The following is a 14226-nucleotide window of genomic DNA, read 5'->3' on the forward strand; positions in this document are numbered from 1 at the left end:
AGTTGAGGAATTAACGAGGGTGTTTGGAACCTATATAAATAATTTTAGCAGCTAAATATTAGCTCTACATGTTTCAAATAGAATAAAGACGTGATTAGTTACTACGTGAATGTATACATGATTTTTTAGAAAAAAGTAAAACTTTGGTAGGAAAGGCGAGCCCGCACGTGGTCATGGCCGCACGGACTATCTTCGCTGTTAATTCCCCTTCCCTCCCCTCAGCACGGGTCTCAAATCAAAATTGACAGCCGAGATGAGGCTTGCGGTCACAGGGAAACCGCTGTTCGGGCAGCCCTCACCGCGATGAGAGTCCAAGCTGGCAAGTTGTAGCTGCCAAGAAACAAACGTAGACTTGTTTGTTTCAGCTTATGGTCATTAAAAGCTGCTGCGGACTACCAAACACTCAGCTTTTTAGCCAGCTTCTATAAAATTCGTTTGGGTAAAAACCATTCAAAATCAACATAAACATATAATCAGTTGAGTCGTCGCAATAGTAGTAATCCGTCATTTTATAGATCCCGAGCCCCATAGATAACTTTATCTTCTTCCGCATGTAATCCTAATGATACTCAGATTCTCTACACAGAAAGATTCTCTCCACAGCTAGATTTTCGAAAAAGCTGGTTAGAAAAAAGCTGAACCAAACAGGCCTGTAGAAATAGGATGGCAATGGGGCCCCATTCCCCGATCCCCGGCGGGGAATTCCTCCATTAGGGGACGGGGATGGGGAGATAATAGTCCCCGGGAAAGATATAGACAAGAATCAATCCCCATCGGGGATGGCGGGGACGGGTACGGTTTATCACCCCCCATACCCGCTACCCGTCGGGGCCCCGTTATGACAGGTGGGACCATTAGTCAGTGTGTCAAATGTCTCAGCCAGCGTAGCGCAGTGCCTCAGTTCCTCAAATGTTTGGCTGGTGTGCAGCGCAGTAACCCTAGCTTCTTTTTGCGGCGGCTGCTCTGGTGTCTGCTCCGGTGTTCTAGCGGCGAGCCGGCGAGTGCGACGGTGCGACCGACCATCCTGTGTTTGCTCCGGTGCTCTGCTCCCAGCCTCCCAGCTCCAGCTGAGTAGCGGACGCACGCTCCACTGCTCCAGGAGTCCAGCCGTCCAGGCGACCAGGGCACCAGGTCGGCGTCCACCGTCCAGGCATCCAGCAGCCCTCCAGCTCCATCCGTTCCGTCGCCCGTTGGACTCCTGCTGCTCGCCTGCTCTTCGGCGGTTCGGCCGGCCCTGTCCCCAGCTGCTCGGATTCCATTTCCTGATGTGGGTTGTTGGTGGGGATTTTTCCCCATCGGATCCCCCGTATACCCGATGGGGAACGGGTACGGGGAAAATTCCCCCCCCCCCCCCCCCCGGCAGGCGGGGACGGGGAACGGGGAATGTTTAATTTGGCGGGGACGGGTACGGGGTGCACTCCCCGGGGATCATCCCCGTTGACATCCCTATGTAGAAATATATTGGAGTCCAAGTTGCAGCTGGCAAGAAACATGCCTATTTGGATATCTATAGTTCAAGTTGCAGCTGGCAAGAAACATGCCTTAATTCAATATCTATGTATCCATTGTAAACCAGATGTTGTTGAATATCTTTATAACCACGACAAATAATGTATGTTAAAATAGTTTGGTATAAATTTTAGTTATTCCACCTCAACCCACTAACTCTAACGTATATGGCAGTGAACAAGGCCTATATGCATGATCTGGACCAAAATGTGAGGTGCGAATGCGGCGACGCTGGAACGTAAATCAAAATCAAGTAAACCATGTTGATCCAAGTAACCAAAATCATTCAGTTTAGAGGTAAAACATATGCTACTTTCTGTCTAGAAAAATGGAAACATTAGCCAATGAATTAAATTTGTCTCAACATGGCACACCAGACTACCATGATACCAGACTAACATGATATATGGTGCAGTAGAATGTTCCAATTTAAGAGGGCTGATAGCCTCATGCTAGACTTAAAACGCACCAATTTCACATGACCCATATGTGATATTATAATGATATGAAATGGGGTAAAGGTAAGGCATATATAGAATATAATAAATATATAATAAGAGCCAACAACAGGAATTTACATTGCAACGCTAATTTATTAGAGATGGATAAGCAGAACAGTAGTAACATATCTCCAATTACTACTTTGCTCATTTGGCCTTCAATTGAAAAATTACAGAAACCAGATGAGCAGTGAAACGGCTAAGAAAAGAATGACTAGAGGGCAGAAACGAGCTTTCTCCAATAAATAATTGCCATCTCTTGACAAAATCTAGGAACGAAACAAAAAATATTACACTCTATGTACCCTATGCAACCTCCTTTGGAAAAATCAAGGAGACTAACCAAAGCCCCAACATATTTGTGATGATGCTTCTGGGAAACATATCATACATCGCAATAATCAAATGCATCATAAAATGCCTTTGGATGTTCTTGAAGGGGGCCTGTTAATCTCTGATAGCGAAGAGGAATGTGCTGCTTCGTATCTTTGTATCTCCTGTACGTTGAAAGTCAGATATTAATCTTCTGCTTCGGCGATAAGCATCTTTACATCAAGAAAACATTGTTTAACAAAGTTCCTGTCATTGTTGAATAAAAAGTTTAAAACTAACAACGCAAGTGCAAGAGGTCTGCTACCAAAGGATAAATGGACTTCTCTGGTGGAGACACGTTACGGGATTGTTTGGTTTGTTGCCTCACTTGTCACAATTTGCCACCTCTAAGGTTAGACAAGTTTGACCATGTTAGACATGTGTTTGGTTCGCAGCCACAGTTGTGGCAAGATTTTTCTTCTTCTATGTGGATCCTACTCGTCAATGACTTGGAAAAGTGTAGCAAGATTTCCTTAGACGTGGCAAACCGTGACGCAGGATTTAAGCGCCTACCTTAGGCAAGCGTGGTATAAAATGTGTGGCATTTTTTGGCACCTTACGTATAGAACCAAACAAACCCTACTTCTCTAGAGTTTTTCAGCAGAAAAATCTGTTTTCCAGCTGAAAGCAGCTTTCGCCAAAACTTCCAACAGTAAATCGGAGCTTTAGAGGTGGAAACCTTAAAAGGGCACACTATTATGCCAAGTTACAAACTTACAATATTCATAGAGGTGGCAAATTCAGGCAGACACCAAATTAGAGCAAAAATAAAACTAAATAATGTAGTCCAATTCATACTTGGCAGGTAAGATTAGGAAAACTAAATACTTTTGCACATGTGGAACAGGAGCACGCAACTGAAAATTTTAACAACTGTTTCTTCTGTGGCAGCAACAACTCAAATCAGATATATAGCATAATCAAATATGTGAGCAAAAGCCAAAAAAAGGAACCTGAGATAACGTTAGAGCTGAAGCAGATTTGCGGGATTGCAGTTGATCCTTCAAATGGTTACGGTGCTGCAGCTGCATGTGCTCAAATTGCTGGAGAAGGGACGGGAAATTGATTGCACTATAGTTCTGTGTATCTTGGTTTCTATTGCCATCTTCTGTCACTTGCAGAATCTGGGAGTATGGATTTGCTGAAGATGTGCGCTTAATATTTTCACTGAATGGCACAGTTTTCAGTCGAGTCCTCAAGATCTTGAAGGCCGCACTTTGCTGCATAAACATATAAACCCCACGATGTGTTATCTCTCCCGACAGAATCTGGTTAGAAGTTTGACCTCATAGAGGAACAGTGAACAACAGTAGAAAGACTACATTCCACATATAAATAGAATACAGCAGTAGAAAAGCACAAAAAGATCTGATGAAGATGCAAGTGAAATATGACGACCATGGAGATAACTTTTTACATCACAAAGCTACTGCAACAGATAGTTTCAGTGTACAATTACAATTAGCCTCCTTATTTATAGATGAGGCTCCTGACAACTATACCGAAATAAATAATCTAAATAACAGCTTGCCTAACTAATAGATAGTATCAAACAGCCCTTATACTAGGAAACTAACCATTCTTTTAGGAAACAGATATTCTTAGTGGAAGTAGGGATGAAACAAAAGGGGCAGAGCCAGTGCTGGAGGCTCCCACATAAGTGGTAAGACCGTCTTCAACAGTTCACCCATATGGTCACTCAAAACACTGTTTTGCACTGTAGGCTGCACTGTTCGCATAGTGGAGTTTGAATATGGGGATGAAGATGGGTAAGCTGCTGGAGATAGCCTAAGGAAGGGATAAACCGAGGCAAGTCTTTCCCCCGCAAATGCGGAGAGGTTGCTTCGAACCCGTGACCTGGCAACTTAGTGAGACAGCTCGCACCACTGCACCAGGCCTGCCCTTCGGAAGTAGGGATGAAATAGCAAAGATTAATTAATTATTTCAACACAAAATAAAAATAATATCTTCAAAAGGCCGAATGAATTCATGAGATACATGTCTTAATTTAATATTACAATAGCTGATGATATGCTTACAACTGGATGAAAATTATTCTATAAACTGTGCAAGAAGCTAAATTGTTATAAGTCTGGAGCATGCAGCATGAGCTTTTTGTCTAGTGCATGTTACTCGAACATTGATTAGGCGTTAAGCAAAGAAAAGTTGCAGGAACTGTAACAGATGATAGATATTGAACATACCTGAGGCAACAGCATCAGGAGACCATAAAGAGTTTTCAGAAGCCAGGTGTGCTTTCCAGGCTCAAGAAGCTGCAGGTTTTTATGAGCATGTTATGGAATTCCCATGCCAAAATGATTAGTAAGATGCAACAACTAAATCTCCATATTAGAGCTAAACTTTTTTTCGCTAACAAGTCATCACTGTTTTCATAACATGTTGCACCACATAAACCCCAACATGTTGGTTTTAAAAGCATCCAAACTGAATGTGGAATCGTTAGAGGGTAGCAAAGTCTGAGAACATCGTACCAAAAGGGCAGCGAGCATAACGTAAATGTACAGAACTACAGCCGGACAACATTAAACAAAGATTGGTCTAACCTATCATGCCATGGATAATGTGCCTGACAAACATAAAGATAAATTTGCAGGAAAGGGTTATCAGAACAAGTTACCTGCAAACGCAAGTAAGCAAATACTGGAGTCTCTAAGAGACGGATCAATTTATCTAACTGAACCAAAAATTTCACATTTATGTCTTCTTCTCCCAGCGACTGAATAACACAGCTCGCATGACTGTATGCCTACACACATATAGAAAGAACATCCAAAGATCACATATAGAAAGAACATCCAAAGATCAGTCAATGGAATACTAGTAGGCAACACATTCAAAATGAATCATTACCTGAGCAAGTAAACACAAACTTATTGTAGCCATCGGAGAGTGGCGCCACGAAGCATATAATGACTGAAACAAGTCCTTGCCACAGGAATCCACTAACGACTTCTTAAGAAGAGAGCGGAGCTCACCAAGTTCAGTTGATGTGAGCAAAATCAAATTCAAAGCCTGCAGGTAGTTAAAAGATAATGCACAAATTTTCAATCACATATTCATATTTTGGCAGTAGAATGCTGTAGAATTAGAACATACCTGAACCATGACGGATGCAAAATCAAGGTCAACTTCACTCTCAAGAATAGTGGAGAACTCACGATATACTTTTTCAGCACCCAGAAGAACGCAGAGGCGACGGACTATCAAAGCACCACGCCTGTAGAAGCACCTCAAACCATTATTTTCTAATATGTTCACCAAATACTAAATCATATATCCTATAAAACCAAGAGATATGATTAAAAAGCAGAGTCAGCTTTAGATATCAAAATTTTACATACTTCTCCAGTAGAAAATGGTTGTTGTGGAAGGTGCAGATTAGGTAGGATACAAGATGATGGAAGTGGTGAGACTCTTCAGCTATACGTGCATGAACTTCCAATACTAATAGGACAACCTGCACAAGTAAAAATGCTGTGACATTCTGACAAACAACCGCCATGCTCACAGTTCATTATCAAAATGTATCAATGGTGGCTAAACCTGTAGAGCTACTCAAACAGCAATAAGTAGTCTGTCCTGGTTGAGCGTAGCTACGACATTCCAGTTAAAAATAAATATCATCCAGTTTGAGGTTTGTCAAAGAACTCCATACTTTCAACCTTGGACAACATAGTGAATATATCCTAGCTACAAAGACAGCCCTCGAGCATTGTATTAAGATCTTTTCAAGCAGGTCGAAAAAACTACCGAACCCCTGCCCCACCCATACACAACGGCAATGTAGCCCATGTGAGAACAATCGTGACTAGGATTGGACCTTAGACCTGTGCTTTGGCGTGGGACAGACAAGAAGATTTTTTTAACCTTAGCCTGAAATTCGCTCCCACAGAATCAAACTCAGGACCTGAGGAGTGTTACTCAGGCCACCTAACCAACTCAACTAGAGGCTCTTTCGCTAATCTATCCTAAGTCCTAACTAAGAACAATTGAAATAATATTCAAATCAGTGATTATACAAAGTTGGCCTGTGATGTGGTTCAGATAGCTGGCAGATGCAGACTCCTACTCTCCATTAAGGAGGATCAGTTGAGTGGAGACAAGCTACTCAAAGCCTGATCTCCAGGACAGGTGGAGCCTGGTGGTGTAAATGCCCTCTAGGCTCCAAGAAAACCTGGAGCTCCAAATAGCTGGCCGAAGGGTAGTAGTTTTTTCTTGCCTGCTCAACTATAGTGCTCACAGCTGTCTTCATAGTCATTTTCCGTGGGCTGATGGGCCTCTTTCTATAGAAAATAACAAATTACCAAACAGATCTTGTCTCAGCAGACCAAATCATATTTTAAGTTCTAAACTAACTTAACACCTATCTTTATGATTATGTGAACCTAAATTATCATCTAAGAATATCACTCCGATGGTACTGGGGTGTGGTGCTACAGTGCCAGGCCCGCGCCATAGCAGCGAGTGCCGTCCAAAAAGATCCAAACCTTGCTTGAATTATGAATGATACTAAACTATAAGTCACCGCATACAAATAGCACAATATAATATCAGCTAATCACAGCCCACAACATGATGTGGTTTCAAATTCTAGAAACAAGCAGAGCAGTTTAGAAGGCTTTTCAAAGAAAACTCACCACGTCTGAAGGATCAGAAAGTGCATTAAGGAGTGGATCAAAAATATCGTTCAGGTACGCCAAGAACTGTTCCAGAAAATATGTAAATAAACCATAGGTCCAAACGGACTTGTGTAATCAAAATGAATTGCAACTCTCACATGTCCAACTCTAAGTTGACAAAATAAAATAATGGCAATGTAAAAGCTTAAAAACATGAAGGTACTTGTTGAGGGTAGTTGTAGAGATCTATCAAAATGCAGTCCGAAAAACATCGGTCTTTTAGTACCTCAGCACGATATTGATCCAGCAAAGTGAAGAACCAATGCAATGCTTCAGTTCGTGTGGCCTCATGCTCACTGTTTAATTCTCTGAAAAGAAAGGACAAAAGGTCAATGACCTATCACAAATGTCATGTTGATATAATTATCAAATTACCAGTGCAGGCAGATATAAACAACTCATATTACCACATAACTAGATGCCTAACAAATCTACATAATTTCATTTCCAAAGGACTTGATAGAGAACCTTTTTGCGATTGAAAGGATTGCTCCAATATCAAATCCCTCAGTTGGATCAGCTTTTATAGCACGTAGTTCCTCATTTGTTTCACGTGCAACCTTGCAAACAAAGAAGTCAGTAATTAAAGTAAATGCTATCCTGAACAGGCACACACCACACAGTACACATTTGCAGTAATTGTATGAATCAAAAGCATAAGACAGGAGAGTACCACTCGGATTTTCTCCTCCTCGTCAGATATGCATGGTAAGATAGCACCCAGTATATCTGCATAGTAAGGAACAAGTTGTTCCCCACCAAGCTTCACAAACTCGTTGATCTGCACTTTAAACGATAGCCATAAGTCCAGCATTTTTGCAAATATTAAAACAGCTTCTGCAGTCTAAATTCTAGGTTTTACGATCACAGGAAAAACATGAAAGACAAATTACCCATGTGATAGACGTCAACCGAGTGAATTCATCAGTAGAGCCTGCCCTCCGAACAAGTATTTCAGCCATACGACCATAATCTACATTCTTTCCATTTAAGGTATGATAATCAGCATTGAAAGCATAAAAGTGAAGACAACCTTTAAGAATTCATACAAAAATAAAAGGGTAATTGAAGGAATAGGCATCCCACAATGTCTTTTACGTCTAAGCTGATAAAAGACTGAGCGATATAGAGTAGCCTTACTGGTGAGTTCTTTATCTCCTGCAGAAACTCAGAAAGTGCTGCATCAGCTTGCTGCCTTATCTCATGGCTGGAATCACTCAGCATATTGAATAAACCTGCAGTGGTGGTGATAGAAAGGTTGTTGAGCGATCAATAGAAGTATAAAATTAATGCACTTGGAAAAAGGGAGGGATTACCATCGAGAAAATCAGGAAGGAAACCAAGCATGTCAATATCAGGAACACTGTCTAACACTGTTATCCACCCCACCAAAAATTGTCTTACATAAGGATTCAGCACATTCATGCGCTCTCTCAAAAGCGGTATGAATTCTTCTATGCTAAAGAGCAAAAGCAAGATATGGGTCCAATCAGAAATCAACATTGACATTAAAACAAGCAAGCCACTAATAAGGAAAAGGCAAATCATACACGGCATACCTGAACTGGTCACTCTCGGTTACGATATCCTGGTTGATATAGTTATATTATCAGGGATAATTAAGAAGAGAAACAAGGACAAGTTGTAGACATATGAGTACAGTCCAGATGAATATACCTTGACAAGCCTGTCAAGAAGGTGAGCTGCACTTTGAACATTAGCATCGGAATCTGCAGAAAGCTTGCATAAAGCATCAAAAATTTTGTTGAAGTAGATGATGAAATCCCCTCTTACAACCTAAAGATAGAAATTCAATTAGTGTAAAGCAAACATACAAATTATGTTATATCACTGAACTAAATGATCACCTTTGCTATGTTGTATAGCGCTTCACAAGCATAGTAACGCACTCTGCTATCTTGGTCCAGGAAAGAATTAAGCACAGGAGGCACGATTTGCTGGAAGCACAAAGCGACAGAGTTTATTGTACAGTCAAATTGGCAAAACAGAATATAGTACAGAAAATATAATGTAAGCAATAATCATAATTCATGTTAACAGCTTCTTTGCTGGGTAGACATGTGACAAAATAATAGTGTGTTTGTATATGGTAACAGAAGCTTTGTATTAAACTAATAACTATATGATTTGAACATGAGCACACATTGCCATCTAGCATTTATCTCGATTCCCAAGATCTAACCACATCAAAGGAAAATTTTCTGTAGAGCCCTGCAATCTCCCTCATTGACCTTTCTTCCAGATCCACAATATCCATTTCAGTTGATGGCAAAGGTAAACCTAAATAAAATCCTACGAATTAATGTATGAATAACAACATATAGAACTAATATTTTCCAAGCATCAAATGCAATCTGTTAAAAGAATGCCAGAAAGGAAGTGTCTGAAAGTGGGAGGCCATATGCCCATATCTACAACCCGTAGAAGTTAATCCCTATGGTTGGCAAACAATTGACATTTTTGACAAAGTTTAAGTAAAACTTTAAAACTTTGACTACAAAAAACTTTTAATGTGTTCAGTTTAGAAACTTGATAATCATACGCATAGATTTGCCTTAAAAAATGCTTTCATAAAAGAATAAATGTGTTAGGATGTTCAATTACATTCTATTAACAAATAATGATCAAAGCTATGTTTTGGAGACCATGTCGTTCTCCAAAAACTCCAAGTATTTGCAAACCTTGGGACAAATATTTTCATGGTGAACCTGTAAGCATAATAATGTCCTTCAGCACTGTGGGAAATATGAAGTGCTTGAGACCACAAGAAATGAAGTCATTTGGAACCATTGACTAATAGAAGAACGCATGATCCATTGGTGAAGCTCAGTAAGGCAAGTTGACATTGGCAATTTCAACCCCGTAGTTGCCAACTTGCCATTTACAGATTATGCATGCAGGGTTTAAGGCAAATAGCCACATGTTTCCTTTAAGAGCCACAAGGATTCACCCAATACGCGACGACACTGCATAAAGTTGAATATGAATACACTAAATAGATAAGAGTTATCGCTTGCGCTAGCAAACCTCAAGATGCTGAGCTGCCTCACTGGTGAGTCCAACAGTAACTGCTGCAAGACCAATCAACCCACCCTGCTAACATCAAAATGCCACAGAACTCAACAAATCTGACCTCATAAGAACAGAGACATGAAGTACTGCAGTCTATGCAAACCTTCCGATGGTTCGTTTGTGGCGAGTATGTGAAATCGTTGGTGAGCAGCGAGATAACTGCTGATATCCTCTCATGCTCCCCAGCCATTGCAAGCTGCTTCACAATCCCCTCAATCTGTACAAAGGCCACAGCAACAAAAAAAACAATCATCTCAAATCCCTGCCGATTGCTCTAAGACCAAAGCCCGCGAGGAATTGAATCCCTCACCTCGAGCGCGGCGTTTTTCCTCTTCTCGTAGAGCTTGTCAGAAAGGTTCCGAAGCACGGCGCCCGGGATGATGGATAGTGCGTCTGCGGCCATCGCCGGAGAATCCACCCAGGAGATCCCCTGCCCCGCCGCCGCTACAGCCTCCCTATCTCCGGCGATCGCCGCATCGGCCGCACCCGCCGACCCACGGCTCCCGCAGCCGCGACAACCCTAACCCGACAGACCAAGGTCCAAGGCGATGAGCACCAGGAGCAGGGAGGCGAAACCCTAGAGACCTGAGCCCCAACCCGAGCTCGCTCGCAGCAACAGCTCGAGTCTAGGAATGGATTTGCAGGCGGAGGCGACGGTGGTGTGATCTGGAGGAAGAAGGGATCCGAGCGCTACCGCTATTTTTTTCTTCTCCGAAAGGGTAACGTTTACCGTTGTGGCAGCCATTAACGGCGCCTGTTTCTCGTGGGTGATGGTCCAGAGCGGAGGCCAGCCTGGCAAGTGGGACCGGGCTTCATGACCTTGACTGTCAGCCGAGCAGCGCAGTGCGTGGACCAGGTGTATCCATAATCCATGCGAGGGTCTCCGGTCGTGTCCGCTAATCCGCTAGTTCTCTCTCCAAACTCATGCTAAAGTTGTACGCAGCGGATAGTATAAAATAGAGTATTTATAATTATACCGTTTATTATAAACTAAAGTTTAAAATAAAAAAATGTAGTAAAATAGAGTACTTATAATTATACAGTTTATTATAAACTAAAGTTTAAAATAAAAAATAAGAAATAAAATAGGATAGCGACTGGAGAGACCCAAAGCGTGTTCAGCTCGAGGTGAGGGATCATTGAAGACCGGACGCAACGATCCTCACGATCGTTCGGATCGGTTTAGTTGCCTGATCTTGACACAAATCCTAATAAATAAATAAATATATTTTATTTTCCTCGCTATAAAAAATTTTCTAATCTATCTCTCATTCTACAGTAAGTTTATATTTGCTTCTTTTCTCTTCGGATTTTTTTCTCTATCGCAATATATAGTCTACGTAGAATTTGCTATTACATTTGCTTTCAGTTTATAAAGTAAGATCGTATAAAGTTGTTTGATGAGTGTGTTTGATTGGCTAAATAAATTACTCCCTATGTCACAAAATATAATTCTTTCTAGCCCATTCTTTTCGGTCCATATTTATTTAAATAATAATAAACATACACGTACATGCAAATTACATTTATTTCTATATATTAAACGCGGGAGCAAAGCATGCACACCATTTAGCCACGTCACTTTAATTAATTCCCGCCATCGGATCGTGAATCAGCGCTCTTCATCAACAGACTCCTTCCTTAGCGATGTTGCGTCCGGCGTCCGGTCCGTGCTGGAAGCATCCGGACATCCATTAAAAAAAGTAAATCTGACACCTTGCTTCCTCCACTGGAATAGTTGGACGAAGGAGTCGAGGCGAACCCGCCTAGAGGAGCCTAGGCGAAGGAGGCGACGTGCAGGTGCTCCCCCTCCCTCCCTACGTGTCTCTTGCTTTTTCAGGGACGACGCATTCCTCTATACCGCGCCTTCCCTCTCTTCGTCGGCAACCAGGTCGCTCGTCGTCGTCCTCATGTCAGACCTCATCTCTGCCCGACCGCCACGTTGGGCCTCCTGTCGCCACCAGTCCACCACCAGCGCCAAACATGGCCATCGACGCCATTCATGGTGGGCGTCGCCGGTTCTTACTGCCATTTGCTCCCACACCAGGGCCACACCAACATACTCTCTAATGCATGCATGGTCGCCAACATGGTCCGTCGTCTGCCACGTCTCACTCTATGTGTTGTTGCTTGTCCCAATCCTCCATAAGCCAGTGCGACGCTTTGAAGATTTTGGTGTTGCCTTTGGACTTTGCTGAAGACTTGGTCCACGCACGCAAGCTGTTCGACAATACGCCTCAACAGAGTATGTTATCGAAGTCATGTCGCCATATTGCACATGACCGTGTTGTCCGGCGCATGCACGGTCACAGTCATGCTTAGCCACGCTCCATACTATACGTTGTTGGTCCTCTTCATCCTCCACCGGCTATGCGGTGTTTCAAATATGGCATTCTTTGATATCGTACGTTGTACTTTACGTTCTGCATTTTTTTTCTAAACGCCACGTTGTTTAACCACGTTAGATAATTGTGACTAACTTTTGTACATTATTTGTGTTGTAGGTCAAGGACATCTACACACTCTCAACGACTCTTTGAAGAAATACTGAAATATAACAGAAAAAGGTATTTTTCATTATCACATCAGCTTTGCCACTTATATTAGTATTTTTTCTCATTGCAATTGAATGCAAACTAAAGTTTTCCCTCACCTCTATGTCGCGTGATTTTTTGGTATTCTATTGTTTGTGCTGGTAACTTCGGGAAAAAGGTTCAAAACAGTATGTATCCAAATATCAGTTTTAGAATTAGGCCTTGTTCGTTTGTGTCGGATTGCACCCGGAATCGTTACAGCTAATCAAAGTTTATATAAATTAGAGAAGCAATCCGGTTAGGAATCGTTCCGACCCACCAATCCGACACAAACGAACAAGGCCTTATAGTTTACCATTACGTTTAACCCTTTCCTCTCATTGCACAAACATCCTTTTTTACTCCAATGTATGTCCTATTTATTTATCTCCAAACGACTGCAAACTAGCTAATAATTCCTCTCATTTCTCTGCCACATGGACATTACGCTACTGCAATTGGAAAAACGGCACCAAGACAAATATGTATCTCAATCGTAGTTCTATATTTCATGATTATTTTCCTTATATGATAGTTACTTCGTGTTTACATGGTACATACCTCTAGAATCGTTTACATGTTCCAAAGCACATGTGTGTTTTAATGGTTTCGACTTATAATCTTTTGCTTACATATTGCCTCTACAATCAGAATTAGTCATGAAAAATTCAAATAAAAATTCAAATGCTCTAAAATAACCACTATCATAAAAAAACTCGACATGCGGGGGTAAGACAGCCTCCGGGCATTGTATTAAGAAGAATACATTCTCAAACAGACCGAGAACACCCCCGAACCCCTACTCCACCCATACACAGCGGCATCGAAGCCCACGTGAGAACGACCAAGACCGGGGCTGAGCCTTAGGCCTGTGCTTTGGCGTGGGATAGACAAGGGGATTTTTTAACCACAGCCTGAAATTTGCTCACACGGGGAGTTGAACTTAGGACCTGAGGAGTGCTACTCAGACACCTAACCAACTCAGCTAGAGGCCCTTTCGCACCACTGTCATAAATTACCGAGTCTTTTTTAGCAATAGTATATACATGTATAGATATCCATGTTTTTTCCTGTCAAAAAAGGCTTACATATGTACAGTATTATTTCGTTCATACACGCATTTTTTGATAAAAATCATACCTTCTACCATCAACCTTTGAAGTTCTAAAGTGTTTATTGTATATGCTCTACAGAGTTATGTATGTACGTATGCATCTTCAACCTTTTGAAGATAATTTGTATAAACATAACAACTAATTAGTTTTATATGTTGAAACGGGCAAAAATAACCGCTCTCATAAATTACCGAGCTTTGTTTAATTACTATTGTTCTACCTTCTATGATATACATGACCAACTTGCTTAATTGTCACTTATATTACAGAATGTATATCTACATTTTGCAAATGATATGACATTATTATCACGTGCATTACATTTTTTACCATGCGCGCGAGGCGCGCACCAGTTACTAGTATG

The 14226-nt window shown here is 41.5% G+C and overlaps 1 protein-coding gene across 7 annotated transcripts; it reads right to left on the bottom strand.

The window, feature by feature from the left end:
- Positions 1 to 2040: 2040 nt before the first annotated feature.
- Positions 2041 to 10946, bottom strand: LOC100381815 (uncharacterized). Of its 7 annotated transcripts, none has more exons than XM_035959097.1 (21): positions 10485 to 10882; positions 10278 to 10391; positions 10130 to 10195; positions 9285 to 9382; positions 8950 to 9039; positions 8759 to 8878; positions 8641 to 8669; positions 8398 to 8540; positions 8222 to 8316; positions 7975 to 8061; positions 7755 to 7862; positions 7550 to 7641; positions 7308 to 7389; positions 7040 to 7105; positions 5744 to 5859; positions 5499 to 5619; positions 5253 to 5414; positions 5020 to 5148; positions 4586 to 4654; positions 3335 to 3601; positions 2041 to 2506 (listed from the first exon to the last, which is right to left on the bottom strand). In XM_035959097.1, the coding sequence occupies exons 4-21, from the start codon at positions 9357 to 9359 to the stop codon at positions 2420 to 2422; spliced, it is 1938 nt and encodes a 645-aa protein (XP_035814990.1). In that variant the 5' UTR covers positions 9360 to 9382; positions 10130 to 10195; positions 10278 to 10391; positions 10485 to 10882; the 3' UTR covers positions 2041 to 2419. The 7 variants fall into 7 exon arrangements, with proteins under 7 accessions (XP_035814990.1, XP_035814991.1, XP_008643607.1 ...); XM_035959098.1 differs by having other exon boundaries at positions 10130 to 10198; positions 10485 to 10813; XM_035959100.1 differs by having other exon boundaries at positions 2083 to 2588.
- Positions 10947 to 14226: the final 3280 nt, after the last annotated feature.

Source organism: Zea mays, chromosome 1, assembly GCF_902167145.1.
Source record: "Zea mays cultivar B73 chromosome 1, Zm-B73-REFERENCE-NAM-5.0, whole genome shotgun sequence".
In the NCBI taxonomy this organism is placed as follows: domain Eukaryota; kingdom Viridiplantae; phylum Streptophyta; class Magnoliopsida; order Poales; family Poaceae; genus Zea; species Zea mays.